The sequence below is a fragment of the Acanthochromis polyacanthus genome, chromosome 16, assembly GCF_021347895.1.
Source record: "Acanthochromis polyacanthus isolate Apoly-LR-REF ecotype Palm Island chromosome 16, KAUST_Apoly_ChrSc, whole genome shotgun sequence".
NCBI lineage: Eukaryota > Metazoa > Chordata > Actinopteri > Pomacentridae > Acanthochromis > Acanthochromis polyacanthus.
The window spans coordinates 3,771,816-3,785,590 of record NC_067128.1 but is presented as its reverse complement, the minus strand read 5'-3'; the positions used below and the strand labels follow the sequence as shown (position 1 = coordinate 3,785,590).

Genomic DNA, 13,775 nt, shown 5'->3' with positions numbered 1-13,775 from the left:
ACACACACACACACACACACACACACACACACACACACACACACACAAAGTGTGCACACTGCTACCTACACAACTCCCACCATGTGACCCCTAATCACAACCCCAGAGCTTGGACATCAAATGAAGCAAGTTTTAAAAAAAATCATCAGGAGTAATTAACGCATTTTCATATGCAAATGTGATTAATGCAAAACTACAAAGTCATTATGCAAATCGACTTTTCCTTGAGCCTCTGTACAAATATTCGCAGCTCAAATCAGGGATCAGTCTCGCCATCTTTCTTTTTTATCTCCTACCCCTCTCCCTCTGCCTCTATCTCTCTCTCTCTTGGAGTAGAGATAATACGTAAGTAGCATGTGAAGTTATTTCTAACTCACGCAGTGTGTGTGTTTTCATGCGATGGGCCGGGGCTATGGCATTACGCCGCCTGCCTACTGATTACTGGCTGCTTGGCACTGGAGCGAGACAGGGAAGCCGGCGTACAGGGGAAGGTATGAATATGCAAAAGCCTGATTGCTTTTCATGATTAAAGCCTATTTAATATGGAAATGAGAGCAAGCCAGGTGATTAAAGGAGCATTGGGTGGTGGGGCAAAAAAAAAAAATCTGGGGTGGATGGGGTGGGGGGGAGTAACAGAGAGGGGAAAGAAGTAGAAGACTAAGAAGAGAGGATAGGGACACCTTCAAACCCACACTGATGGAGAGGTGTGGAAACTGGGATGTGACGGTTATTTGGAGGCAGCATCGGAGAATCAAGTGTCTGCAGATCTGACCTCTTTGTGCACAAAGGTCGTTATCACTTCCTGCAGCACAGGTTTTCATCCGGCAACCACACTGACTCATTTAAGGTGAAAAATTTTAAAAAAAATCCCTCGCTGCCCATTAGCTCAAGAATGAAAACTGATCTTATCACGTTTAAAAAATGCTCCTTCGCACACTTTTCACATCCGCAGAAATTCTTTACATGTAGGTGTGACAGTTCTAAAGTGGCGGGTTTTAGTTCTTTGATCCACTTTTGCTTCAGTTACCAGTATCAGTATCGCATTGAGCCATCGAGAAAAAAAAAAGAAAAAGAAAAAAAAAACCTCTGCGTTTTATGCCCACAGAAAGTGACAAGAGGGAGATCAGAAGTGGACGGAGGCGAGAAGCAGAGAGAGATGTTTGAGGATGTCGCTGTCGTTCACATCAACTCATGAAATATTTACCGTGTGATCTCCATATACTGTGTTTGTGAGAACGAGCCAGAAAGAGAAGGAGAGAGCGGCTGTCATGATGCCGCTTCAGCCCATATGTACTGAATGTCTTAAAGTGCTCCGAGGGGGCCCGACAGGCGTCCTGGGAGGAGTTCAAAGCAGGGCCAGGGTCGCCTTACTGTGGTAACGCTCCCCTAGCGACAACCTCTCGCTTGCCTGATGACACGCATCATTCTTCACTACACAAATTCACACAAGGCGCGCACACGTATACATTAACATACTCTGACAAAGCCCACAAATATACACAAATAGTGCATGCATCAGCAACAGAAACTCAGAGAGAGAGAGAGAGAGAGAGAGAAAAAAGAAAGCAGGGCACAGAAGGGCCATTTTTCATCTATGCTGTGTGTACAAAAGAGTGTGCGTGCTGGCGCATTTGTGTGAGTGTGTTTGCACCTTTTGGGGTTGAATCTGCTAGCCTTGCAGCATGTTTGCAGTTTAAGCAAGCAGGCTGACAGACAAAGAGGCCAGACAGGATGTTATAAAGCACACAGCCAGGTGAAAAAAAAAAAAAATTAAATCCAGGAGAGGAGAGGGTTAATGCTGCAGCACAAGCATTCCATGCATATGTGCAAAATCCGAGCTCTCGTTTGATGCACATTCTTATTTTCTTTCTTTTTTGGTCACCTGTGCTGCAAATATTTACGTGTTCCAAAGTTCCTTCGAAATCACATGCAGGCAAAATTTTCCTTCCAACACGCGTGTGTCTGCGAGTGTGAGTGCTGCTAACACATTGGACTTAATTAGACCTAATAATGTAATCTAATTTGGTTGAAACTTGAGACTGCCTTGAGTGGCAATCTAATGTGTTGAACAAAGCTCTCCTCCTCTCTTTCATTTGGGGCTTCGAGTGCTTTCATGTCCTGTTCTCTTAGTGATAAGACAGACTGTCTGAATGACTAACTGACTGCTGCTCAAACAGGCTGAGTCACTCACTAACTCTGTCTAAATGCTTCCCTCTGACCACCTAACAGACAAAATGAAAAATGTTTTAATTTTTTTTTTGCAAAGGTTCCAAATGAGTTCTATGTTTTAGAGGTTTTTTTTTGTCTGTGTTGCTAATAAAAGCTGATCATTAAATGTGAAAAAATGAGACAGTTAACAAAAGCCACATTATTAGTGACTGATGCTCACTTTTAAAATCAATGTGTTTTTTATTGGGGATAAAGAAAAAAATGAACTTGAAAATATCCTGCAAAATGATAGCCATGTTTTTATTTTCTAAAATGAACGGTGACATCCAAAGCGGTTCTGTCACACATTGTTTGTGATCTCCTTCAATAGATACTTCCCACCGCGCAAGATGGTGGCCACACACAGCTGCTGGCCACACACACAAAACTGAGCGATGGGATTTGATTTTCTGCAGCGATGACAAAAGAGGTCTTCACCGGCGTTGACTCTGAAGTGAACACAATGCTCAAATTCATAATGCTTTTACACGACATTTGTAATATCTCAGAGGCCAGCTTGGTCTCCTGGAGTCGTGGGACTAAGCAAACTCTCGCACAAAAACTTTGCATTTTGACCTGGTTGGTTAATCTGGTCACCAGTTATTTGTTTGGTGTGAAGCATGTGAACTGATTTTGATATCAACCACTCAAATGAGGGGAAAAAAAGTCTGTTAGCCCTATGCGAATATGAAAAGCCGCATCCTGTTATCATGATAAGTCCACGTTCACACCTTTTGCATATGTAACTACATTATAAACCAGTATAACCACCCAGTTATTTTCCAGTGTGTCATGGCAGTTGTGTAGGAACCTTTGAAATAATTTGACTATTATTACATTAATAAAAGTGTGACTGTCTACACCTGCAGCGATAAAATCTACCACAACTGAGTCAATCTAATATAAATATTAGATATCTGTCATGTAAAAACCTCGACTTTCATAGGTTCAGTGTGACATGTTTAGTAGCGAGGAGATTTCTCGCATCCTGGTGAATTTTCATGCACCGATTCGCGCCTTTTCTGCAGCTACGAGGAACGTTATGGCAGTTTTTCAAAATCCCCCTCAGTCCTCTGCTGCTGTATGTTTTTTTCATGGTGCATCCGGCCTGAAATCGACGCCTATGTCCGCTTTACTGCGCTATGACTTAACAGCGCAGCAAAATGGTGACCAGTTTCTGCTGTTAACTGTCTAATCTTCGTGTAATTCTGGTTGCTAACTTCTACAAAGCAACCGTCTTCCTTCCTCCAACCAGCTCCCTCCTGGTCTGCTGGAGTCTGTGTAATCCTGGATAGCCTTTCCCCAGCTCTTGGGTGCGATGGTGACTGTCTCCTCTGATAACTTTGAATTGGGTTCCCTGCAGCGCTGGCAGTCTACAGGCCTTGTCCCCCCTCCCCTCCCCTCCCCTCCCTCTGCCCCACCGCCTCACCCCCTCACCCTCCCATCCCTCTTCCCCTCATAGCCAGATGAGCGGCCTTGCTGCTTTATTAATCCCCTTCTCCTCACCACGCACACAGATGAATTTTAATCAGCTTTCTTAACCTCTTCATATGCTGCAGGATTTCTTTACAAACGCTCAGACACGTGATGTGCACAAAAAAAATAAATAAAAATGCACAAACACACACACATTCTGGGGGCGGCTCCTCTATCACCTTCTTCCTCGCCTTTCACAATTGGTTTCAGCTGAAGAAGTCCTTCAGGCCTGCGAGTGTGTGCGTGTGTGATTTAGTGTGTATATGTGAGTGATGTTTTACTTAGAATGGAGCAGAATAGACACACAGTGCAGCTCTCACTCACTCTAATAAAATCATCCCAGGCTACATTAATCCCTCCTGAAGGCCACTGTCAAAATAACAAACAGCTGGGATTCTTTAAAGAGAGCTATCTGTCTTGGACAGGTGAGAGATGTGTGAGAGCCGCTGTGTAAGTGCACCTATGTGGAAGACGTGTGCATGTATTCTGACAAGAAAGCTCTCTTCAGAACTGTGAGGAGCTCATTGGTGCTTCTAATTGCATTGCACAGTGTGTTCCAGTATCTGTACCTCCTCTCTCCTGTTTGGGGCAGATCCCCTTGGCCGGCGTCAGCCTCCTCGCCTCATCCTCTTCTCCTCCAGGGGTCACCTGGATGCCCACTTCCACCGGAATGGCACCTCTGCCCAGCTCCAGCGACCGGACCCTGGGAGAGATGGGGATGCCCATGACCCCGCCGGCCTCCCCGGGCTTGGAGAAGGACCCCGGCCTGCCGCAGGGCCCCCGGCACAAACGCCGCTTGTGCTCGATGAAAACCAGGATGTCACCCAGAGGGAAGTTGGTCTGGCACTGGCCACAGGTCAGCAGGTCATGCTCCCCGGGTCCTGCCCTCCGAGGGCTGGGGGTGGACGGCTCTGGAGATGGAGAACCTGCCCTTGAGTCATGATTGGCTTCTGCTGCAGGAACAGGAAGGCAAAATACATCAATCAGTGATGCTTTTTTTGTTTAAAAAAAAAACAGAAGAAAGACAAGGAAAAACAAAGCTTCACAGGTAGAAAAAAAAACACAGACAGTGAGGTTTGGTTATTCCTGAAACCATTACCTGATAAAAGCCATCCCTCCCTACCACACAGGCTGTTCATTACACTCACAATTGTGTCACTTTCGTGGCATAAAACAACGCCGCAGTAAATCTACTTCGCCTAGACAAACACCTGCGCAGCTTATCCGTGAGAGATCTGCGTGGGTGGGACCCGACACATACACTGCATGTATATGTGAGTTTGTGTATCTTGCCCGCGTGTGTGTTTGTGTGTGTGGCCAGGAAGCTATTCATCTCACAGTGCAGGTTGGGTTTCCGGTGAGGGCCTTTGCTGCGCTAAGCTGTCATAGCTAGACGGCTGCCTTCACCACGTGGGAGCCCCAGCTTGTGCAGAACAAAGTGTAGCGTAACGGAGGCCACATCCACCGAGCGTGCACGCGTGTGCGTGTGTGTTTGTGCGTGTTTTCGTGTTTGCGAGCATCATAGAATAAGACAGAGAAAAGAAAAATGAGAGGGAGGTGAAAAAAGAAAAAAAAAGCAGAGGCAGTGAGATGTCTAAGCGTGTGTGAATGGATCAGGTGAGTTTCTGCACTGTATTCTCCCTATTCTCCACAGACAGAAAATCTATAAAGCCAAACCCGGGGTCCTGTTAAGAGAGTAAATCTCATTCTTCACAGATCTGACACGGTCATTAATAACCATTACACATTCTTCCCCTCCTTCCTCCCCTATGGCATAGACTCTGTCCCTCAGCTTAAATCCCACATGGACACCCCCGCCCCCCACTTTTTTAAACACTACCCTGATGTACCGGTATGAAAATGTGTCTCCTTCTTAAGAGCCCAGAGGAAACCTGAAGCTCCGGAGACTCTAGGGGCGTCTGAGCGAGCGGGTACCCAGGGAGAGGTGTAGATGCCTGGGAGAGAAGCATAGCAGCAAATGCCTGTCTCTGCTGCTGCTGCTTCCACCTCCTCCTCCTCCTTGCCTCTCTTTTCTCTCTTTCTCCAAACATGACACCCTAATAATTGCAAAGATTAGACAAAGAGGGTGTGTGCCTGCTTGTGTGCCGTTTGTGTCCTGGTGTGTAGTTATCAGAGCACAGATCCTAAACTCTCTTATCACCCATCTCAAACTGTCAGGGAGGCGCTCGCTCCTCTAAACTCCCAGTCATAACTATTAAACTCGGGCAGAATTTTTGAGCTGAATGTTACACATCTTTTCACCAAATTTTTTTATCTTTTCTTTGCAACTATGAATCACACCCCTCCTCGTACCCCTCACCCAATCACCCACCCATCCTCCCACACACACACGTTCCAGTCCTCTCACTTCGCCCTGGAGTGATGATCCGATGCCAAATATCTTTTCTCTAAATGGCGATGGGTTCCTGGATGCCTGCCAGATAATTTCCATCTCATAATCTTTGGCGGCAAAGAAGGAACACAAACACATATTTACCTACAGTTCACAGCTTGTGACCATAATTCACATGAAGCAATGTTCCAGCGTGCTCGCACGAGCCATGTAACTGTGCACATATGTGCGGCGCGTAGAACTTTTTTCTTGTGGGAGATCTTCTTTGTTAACAATATGGCGTGCTCTGACTTTGAAAAACAGGACAGGTGGCAGGAGACACGGGAAAAAGACTGACACCCGAGCGTTTTGAACTCGACTCTCTCCCCGGTGAGAAACAAAGACAAATAGAGTGAGGCCTGTTTGTTAACCTATGGTTGAGTAACAAGGCCTGAGGGCAGAAGGCAGTAAATTAGCTGCAGTTGGCACCGAGACTATGCCACTGGAATATCAGTCGGACATCTTCTCAAAACCGCACCCCTCTCTTTCCGAAACCCGCTCACTCATCTGTCCTGAGGCTCACCTGAGCAAGAAAAAAAACACATGTGCAAGAAGGAACATGGAATGCTTTGCGGTGGGGGAAAAAAAAATGCAACCTAGAAGACGTTAGACACAAATATACCGAAATGGAAACACACACGAAAGAATAACACACTAATGTAGCCTCTCATCGTGACAGACAGTGTCTTAATTCCTCTGTATAAACTCCTATGTGAGAGGAACATGCTTGATAGGTAAAGGAGCATAGCTGACGCACTGTCAAACATGCCATCGTTGAGAAAGCGTGATGATAGCAATGAAACCCAGCTGTCTAACACAATACCACACATACTTTATTTGTCTTTTCTTGGTCTCACACACACACTAACACAGAGCCATGTTCACCCAATGACAGTCCTGCTACTCCGTCTTATCAAGTGTGAGTTAAGTCAGGCAGCCTTAGAGCACCCCCTATCAGTTTGATGAGGAGAGAGTCAGTCAGTCACTCCACTGCTGCTGCTGCTGCTGCTGCTGCTGCTGCTGCTGCACACTGCCACTGCACAATATGTACCAGATGGGAGACACAGCTGAAGACAATGGACCTCTTTCACCGAAAAAATTTCCATTTATGTAAAAAGGTCGAAAAAATATTCAAACACCCCGGCCAGAAAGCACTTAATAAAGAAATAACGTTGTCACAGAGATGGAAATGTTACGTTTGAGGCTGATTTTTTTATTTATTTTTTAATTGCAAATGTTAAAATCGTTCCCCTGCAGTTTGGTTACGGTTACGTTGTAATTATACTGTCAAGATTGGTATGTGTTGCGCTACATGTGATGTCCTCATCAGCGGTTTTTAAATTAGTGGCCAGGTGAAACAATGTAGGAAGGTAAAACATGCCAAAGTGCATACACGAGCACTCTGGCCTCCTGTCGTGTCCTCTGACATTAATGAAACTAATTATTACCCTCATATGGTGGTCTAAATGGGGATTCTTTTGTTGTTTCATTGTGTCTGAAGTGAAGGTGAGTCAAAGAAAAATTTAACTTAACAAGTTCTCCTGGAACCTGAATAACAAAATGGATTTTTTTTCTGGATATTTCTTTTAATCTAATTTTGATTTTGATGAAATGCTCCGAAGCAAGCGTCAAACTAAAACCTCAAAACTATTTTCCGTTGACGCTGAAGTCCTGACCTTACACAACATTTTAATAGCAGCTGTACACTGTGTTCTGCTGTTAGAGGCAGAGTAAGGCCATGGGCACTCGTATGACAGTCAGCCATACTGTATGGGTTCAGACCTGTCTCTCTTTGTTTCCCCCCCTTTTACATTTACTGAGGGGAAAACAGACACACACACACCCACACACACACACACACACACACACACACCCACACACACACACACACACACGATCGTATTTGTAAACCCCACAGGGAAAGTCGGGGTAAGATTCACGCTGTCATTGAAAATAAATGACACCAGCAACGTTGCAGATGGTTGCAATCAAAAATTCAAACAACAAGCGGCCTCGCTTAGCCTATCCCTTTTTCTCAGCAGCGATTGCCAAGCAGAGCTGCAACAGTGTGCGTTGTGTAAGGCCAGGCCTGTGTGTTTCATTATCTTATCACCATTTAATCTGTAACAGTCTCATTCCTTATCATAAATCTTAGATTATCAGACTGAAAGTGAGCAAAATACGGCTCTGCAGCTGACTGTGACTTGTCACCAAATCGCTAAAAATGACTTGCAACCTATGAGGCATGACATTCGGAGATATAAATCAAATTTGCCAAACAATTTTAGCGATAGAATAATAAAAAAAAGAAGCTTTATAGTGTTGCAAAACTGATTAAATGAGTTCAATAATATTGAAATATTGAAAGAAAATCCGAGCACAAACTGCAATGCCTCACAGTAAATCATAAATCGCTCACCAGTCATCTCCTGTGAGATTATCATCCGGTTACCACAATGTGTGTGAATATTTACTGTGGTGTTACAGCGCGTACGGTGGGTTTCTCTCCGTCATTTGACAGCCATATGGTGTGAATAAAGAAGAAAACATTAACTGTTTCACAAGTAGCATGCCAATTCTGAGAGTAAACAGTTATCTCGAGGCGTTTCCATGGCTGGATCCAGAGGAGAATTATCTGCAATAATGCTGATATTAGGTTGGAAATGGACCAGTGCTCTGAATAAAGGGAGACCTGAGATTCTGAGCAGCAGCAGTTGTTTTCACGTTAATTTGTGAGCAATTCATAAAGATGTTTGTGTGACAGGTTTCTCTTTGTTATGGATGTGACAACAAGCTGAATCATCGAAAATAAAAATAAAAAGATGTTTTCCCAATAAGAGCCTTATTAAATTACAGAATGAACTCCACACTGAAGGTCAAATTAAAACAGAACAGCTTCATGCATAGAGAGTGAACATGTACAGTTTTGCATGTATTTTGAGTGTGATTTGTGTTTGTGCTTTTATTGGCACATTTTCTGGGCTGAGTACATTGATTGCATTTACAGTCACCTGCATGTCCCTCTAACTGTCTGGCCTAGCAAGTAGATTTCCAGTAAGCACTCTTCCACTAACAGCCTGTCCAGAAATATGCTGATATTCAGGTTTAGTGAACTTCATGTTGCAGCAGTGTATGACCTATAGGGCCTATGGCTGCAGGGCACAAGGCTGCGTTCAGTTACACCGAATAACCCCTGATCTGACATGTGCTTGATGTATGCTGACACCCTGCAGGGACTTCATATTATTACTTATATAAAGAAAAACCTTGTGACTGGTTTTGACAGCTGATATCAAAAAGTACAAGCTGAACTATTGACGAATTAAAAATATCACAGAGATATTAAAAGCAAACATGAGTTACTTCTTTTTTTTCTTATCAATTCCAGTTAATTTCAATGCCTCCTCGCTGCACATATGAAAAGCTCTGCTTATATGTTGACTCAATCAAATTACAGTTTGGTTTTCCCCCAGTGGTCCTCAGCCGTTCCAGCCTGAGGTGGGATCCTGGTCCTCTCCAGACCCACCCAAAGAAACAGCTCACAGCAAGCAGGCAGCCTGCAAGACGCTGAATGGCAGGCACAGTTCAAGCCTCCCATCCATCACAGCCTTCGATGAGGTATCGTATTAAGGTGTCTTGTACGTATGGCAAACATAGCTTAGGTGCTTTATGCAAATAGAAGTCCATCTGTGCACACAGTCGCTCACACACTCCCATTGTTCTTGCAGAGGGAGAACAATCGGATACGAATAATAATGCTTTGTGCTCGCGTGTGCAAAGTCCAGTTTTGGCACTGCATTTGACCTTAAACAAAAATACCTGCAAGTCCAGTCCTTCCTTAAACTTGCACTTGTGCCTCTCAGGTCATTGTCACTGCTTGAGGCCACAGCTCAGAGAGCAGATCATGTGAAAGAACAGGTAGGACCAGATTCAGGCCCTCCACATTCGCCCAGCATCCTACTGTACTTGTTCCAGCACAACACCGACTTCTGCATGAGCGAGCCGAACATCAAACATTCGTCAGCTTTTGCAGATATTGAGTTGTTGTGTGACACTTGGAAGTCTCTGAAGACAGGTCAGCGGATGATTAAAAAGATCTCTAAAAGCAGTCATTAAAAGCTTCAGGCAAGAACACACGAATCCTGGGGACATTCGAATGCAGCAAAGAAATTAAGAAATTTAAAGCTAATCTGTGACAGCTAATTATCAGTCTGATCTACATTCAGCACCACAGGTTCACTTTTAAGGAGGAAAAAAAAACTGCACAGCAGGTGCTGTGAGATTTCGTGCAAAAACCACTATGCAAAAGATGTCAAACAAAGTGACTGCAAGGAGCAGAGGCAAATATTTAACAGTTAGTCCAAATTTGTTCACTCAGAAACAAATGAAAAAGTGCAAAATGTTGTAGTTATTTGTCATATTTCATGAGGGTAAATGCTGAACACACAAACACACACACACACACACACACACACACACACACACACACACACACACACACACACACACACACACACACACACACACACACACAGCCTGAGGTGACACTGTAGTTATGTTAGAAATGTTGGTTCAGACCAGAATTTATGGTGAAGAGGTCAAGTCTTCTCCACGTTAATTAACTGACAGAGGGAAGGAAATGTCAGATCAATATTCAGAGGAGATCCTTCAAAAGTGATGAGGATGCTGCATAATGGCTGAATTTAAATAGATATATATAATAAAAAAAAACAAAGAGCAGCAGTTAGAGCCAACATTTGGATTTCAGATTGCTCTTTTGGTTTGAAATTGCCATAATTATTTCAGCTTAAAACTCAAAGGGGGGGATGTCAGAGAGATGAGAAGGAGAGAGAGACAGAATGAGTGGGATAAATGATTAGTCTAAATGCTAAATGTGTCGGCTGGGACGGAATGCACCTAAACCGTTTTCAACACAAAACAGATTGACCAAAGATTACATCATGAACTTCTGCAATGAATTACCCAGATTAGGCCTCTATGAAATTGGATTTAGGCACAGCAGAGCGCTGGGAGATGAAGGTTAGATTGATATAATTGATTTGAAATTGGATTATGCGACTTTTTAATCATATGCCCCCCCTCCCCAAAAATATTCCTGCCACAGATTTCATCTGCGTTATTTAATCACAATTTTTCGTCGCAGCTTTGAAAAGCTTCAAACAAGTTGTGAGCCTCGGTTTGAAAATTTAACTTTGTGTGTGTGGTGTCTTCTTTTTGCTTTGTAAGTAACTGCAAACTTATTTTCATGCACAATTACATTTTAGTTCCTAAACTGTTTACAGGCCTTTTATGTGTCAAGAAGGAAAAAATAATTTCGAGACGTTGTGTTTGAATGCGAGAGTGTGTGACAGAAAGTGAAAGCACAAGAGAGAAACAGGCTGTTTATTTACAGTTAAATCTAAATGATCTTATGCAAAGTCTGCCAATAAATAACTACATTTAGAAATATGTGGAATAAGTGCAGATAAATATGGTCCACACGTGGCCACATGTTGCAATATGCTGCAAAAAAAAGAAGCAAAATTGTGTTGTGATGAAATGTTGGATTACACACTCGACGCACGTGCATGCAAGCTTGCGCGCGCACACGCACACACACACACACACACACACACACATAGACACACACACAGACACACACATACACTCCTGCCAGTCACCCCCATTGTAGTTCTCGTCTCTCCCAGTAAAGTCCTGTGAAGCTGTAAAAGGCGCATTTGGAATATTAACTCTGCCGTAAAATATTAACTCTGGCGTTAAAACAACTCTTATTAACCTGCAATTACCCAGATTGAGTCGGTGAGGATGTCTCAAAACGAACCACAATGTTTTTCTTGTTTGTGCACAAGTCTTATCACATGGTCAATTTATTTCACAAATCACTTTTTGCTGGTAATTATCTGTTTTGCTTTGCGCATTATCCAAACTCCAAAAACAACATAAAGGACATCAACTGAATTTTTTTCAACCAAAGTCGTGTTTAATTTATCTTGGAAATCATATTTTATAATTATGATAAAGAATAAACCACATAAGCAAGGGGTCAGATAGAAGGTGTGAAAAGAATTAAACTCACCTTGTACTGTCTCCCTGTGCGTCAACGAAAAGTGCTGCGGGTTCACCTGCTTGCGGCGGGACATTGCCCCGGCATTTACTCTGGCATCGCCCGGTGAACGGCACTTGGAGTCGGCTTGGACCGTGGTGTCGGTCCTCTCTGGATCGCAGGTGACCAACTTTTCCTTCCCCTTCTCTTTCTAATCCCTCTTCTCTTCACAGTCTGTCCGGCTGCAACTTTTTTGATGCGCGTTTGGAACAAGATGACCAGAAGAACGGGAGCGCGATAAGGATGGAAGACCAGTTTGTCCACAATGTCCTGCAGCGTCTTCGGAGGAAGCAACACCTGGATTAAGGAAGCCAAAGTGTAGTTTTTTTTTTAAGGAAGCAGTTTGGCTATGTGCGACCGAGGAGTTGATATGTGCGCAGGTAACTATTATTATTTTTTCTGTAATGAGCTTTTGCGGATAAAAAATCCTGGACTGCCCACCTCTGCAGCGACTGCGGTGACAGATGAAGAACGGAGCGCTCCAGCCGGTGATGGATGTTTGGCTCCTCTTTAGCTCCTCTTCTTTAACCCCTTTTTCTTGTTTTTAATGGTGTAATTATATCATCTGGGGGTCAAATGGCAGCTGTTTACTTCAGGATTCCCTACAGTCCTACCATTTCAGCAGTAGTGCGCTAAAATGACACTTTGGCACTGACTCCTCCTGCGCGTTTTGGCATCGGTGCACGGAACGGCAACTCTTGGCTCTGGTGGCAGTAGCCTCGTTGATTGAGAGAGAGAGAGAGAGAGAGAGAGAGAGAGAGAGAGAGAGAGAGAGAGAGAGAGAGAGAGAGAGAGAGAGAGAGCAGGCGGGCAGACAAGACACCTCCTCTTTTTTTCTTCCAACAAGCTGAGGTCCAATGTTTCCCAGTTTCCTTCAGCGTGGAGGCTACTCCTTGTTGACTCACACGATGAAAGATGCTCTGTTTGGACCAATTGTGTGTGCGTGCATGTGTGTGTGCAGCCAGTGTGTGCGTGTGTGTGTGGTTGGGGTTTGCCACCGTGGAGTGGGAGAGGATTCAAGTTCAAGTGCGTCCGTGGCGCGTCAGACACCACAGACATGTGAAGGCGACATACGGGGCACTGGGGGCAACTAGCGGCGGATCCCCGGAGCTCAGCAAAGAGCTCCATGCAGAATAAAGTAATTATCACTCATCTGTGGCTACTTACTTCAATCATAAGGTCACACTGTCTGGTTGTAGGAGCAGTGTCAAGTTAACAACCAAAAGTCCCATTCTGACCTTTTGTAGCCCAAAAACCATCATGTTTCCCAAACAGTCTGATCAGTTTCCCTTTTCTACACTTTTTTTCTTTCAGGCAGTGCCATAAGAAATTCACTAAGTTACTAAGGAGACATCATCTTTTAACGTTTGAACACTGAGATCACATACAGGTCAAATTTGATTCAAAGGTCACTTTTAATTGAGATCATTTTCTGACATTCTGGGCTGCAGAAATGCTCCCATAATGCAGCTGCACAGTCTTAATGTAAGGCTCACATATTTCCACACACTGAACCAGAGGGGGACAAACAGCAGGCTGCAGCTTTGTTGTTGGGATAATTTAAGCATGTTGTGA

The 13,775-nt window shown here is 44.0% G+C and overlaps 1 protein-coding gene across 3 annotated transcripts in view; it reads right to left on the bottom strand.

The window, feature by feature from the left end:
- The window catches only part of bcl11bb (BCL11 transcription factor B b), a 29,218-nt gene extending 16,284 nt beyond the window's left edge, over positions 1-12,934 (bottom strand). Inside the window, exons 1-3 of one of the 3 annotated variants that reach the window (XM_051936563.1) lie at positions 12,642-12,933; positions 12,174-12,497; positions 4,254-4,637 (exon numbers count right to left, since the gene is read on the bottom strand). In XM_051936563.1, coding sequence (XP_051792523.1) covers positions 4,254-4,637; positions 12,174-12,237 — 448 coding nt within the window. In that variant the 5' untranslated portion in view covers positions 12,238-12,497; positions 12,642-12,933. Of the gene's footprint in view, positions 1-4,253; positions 4,638-12,173 lie in introns of all 3 variants that reach the window. The other 2 variants (XM_022195165.2, XM_022195164.2) reach the window with 2 other exon arrangements.
- Positions 12,935-13,775: the final 841 nt, after the last annotated feature.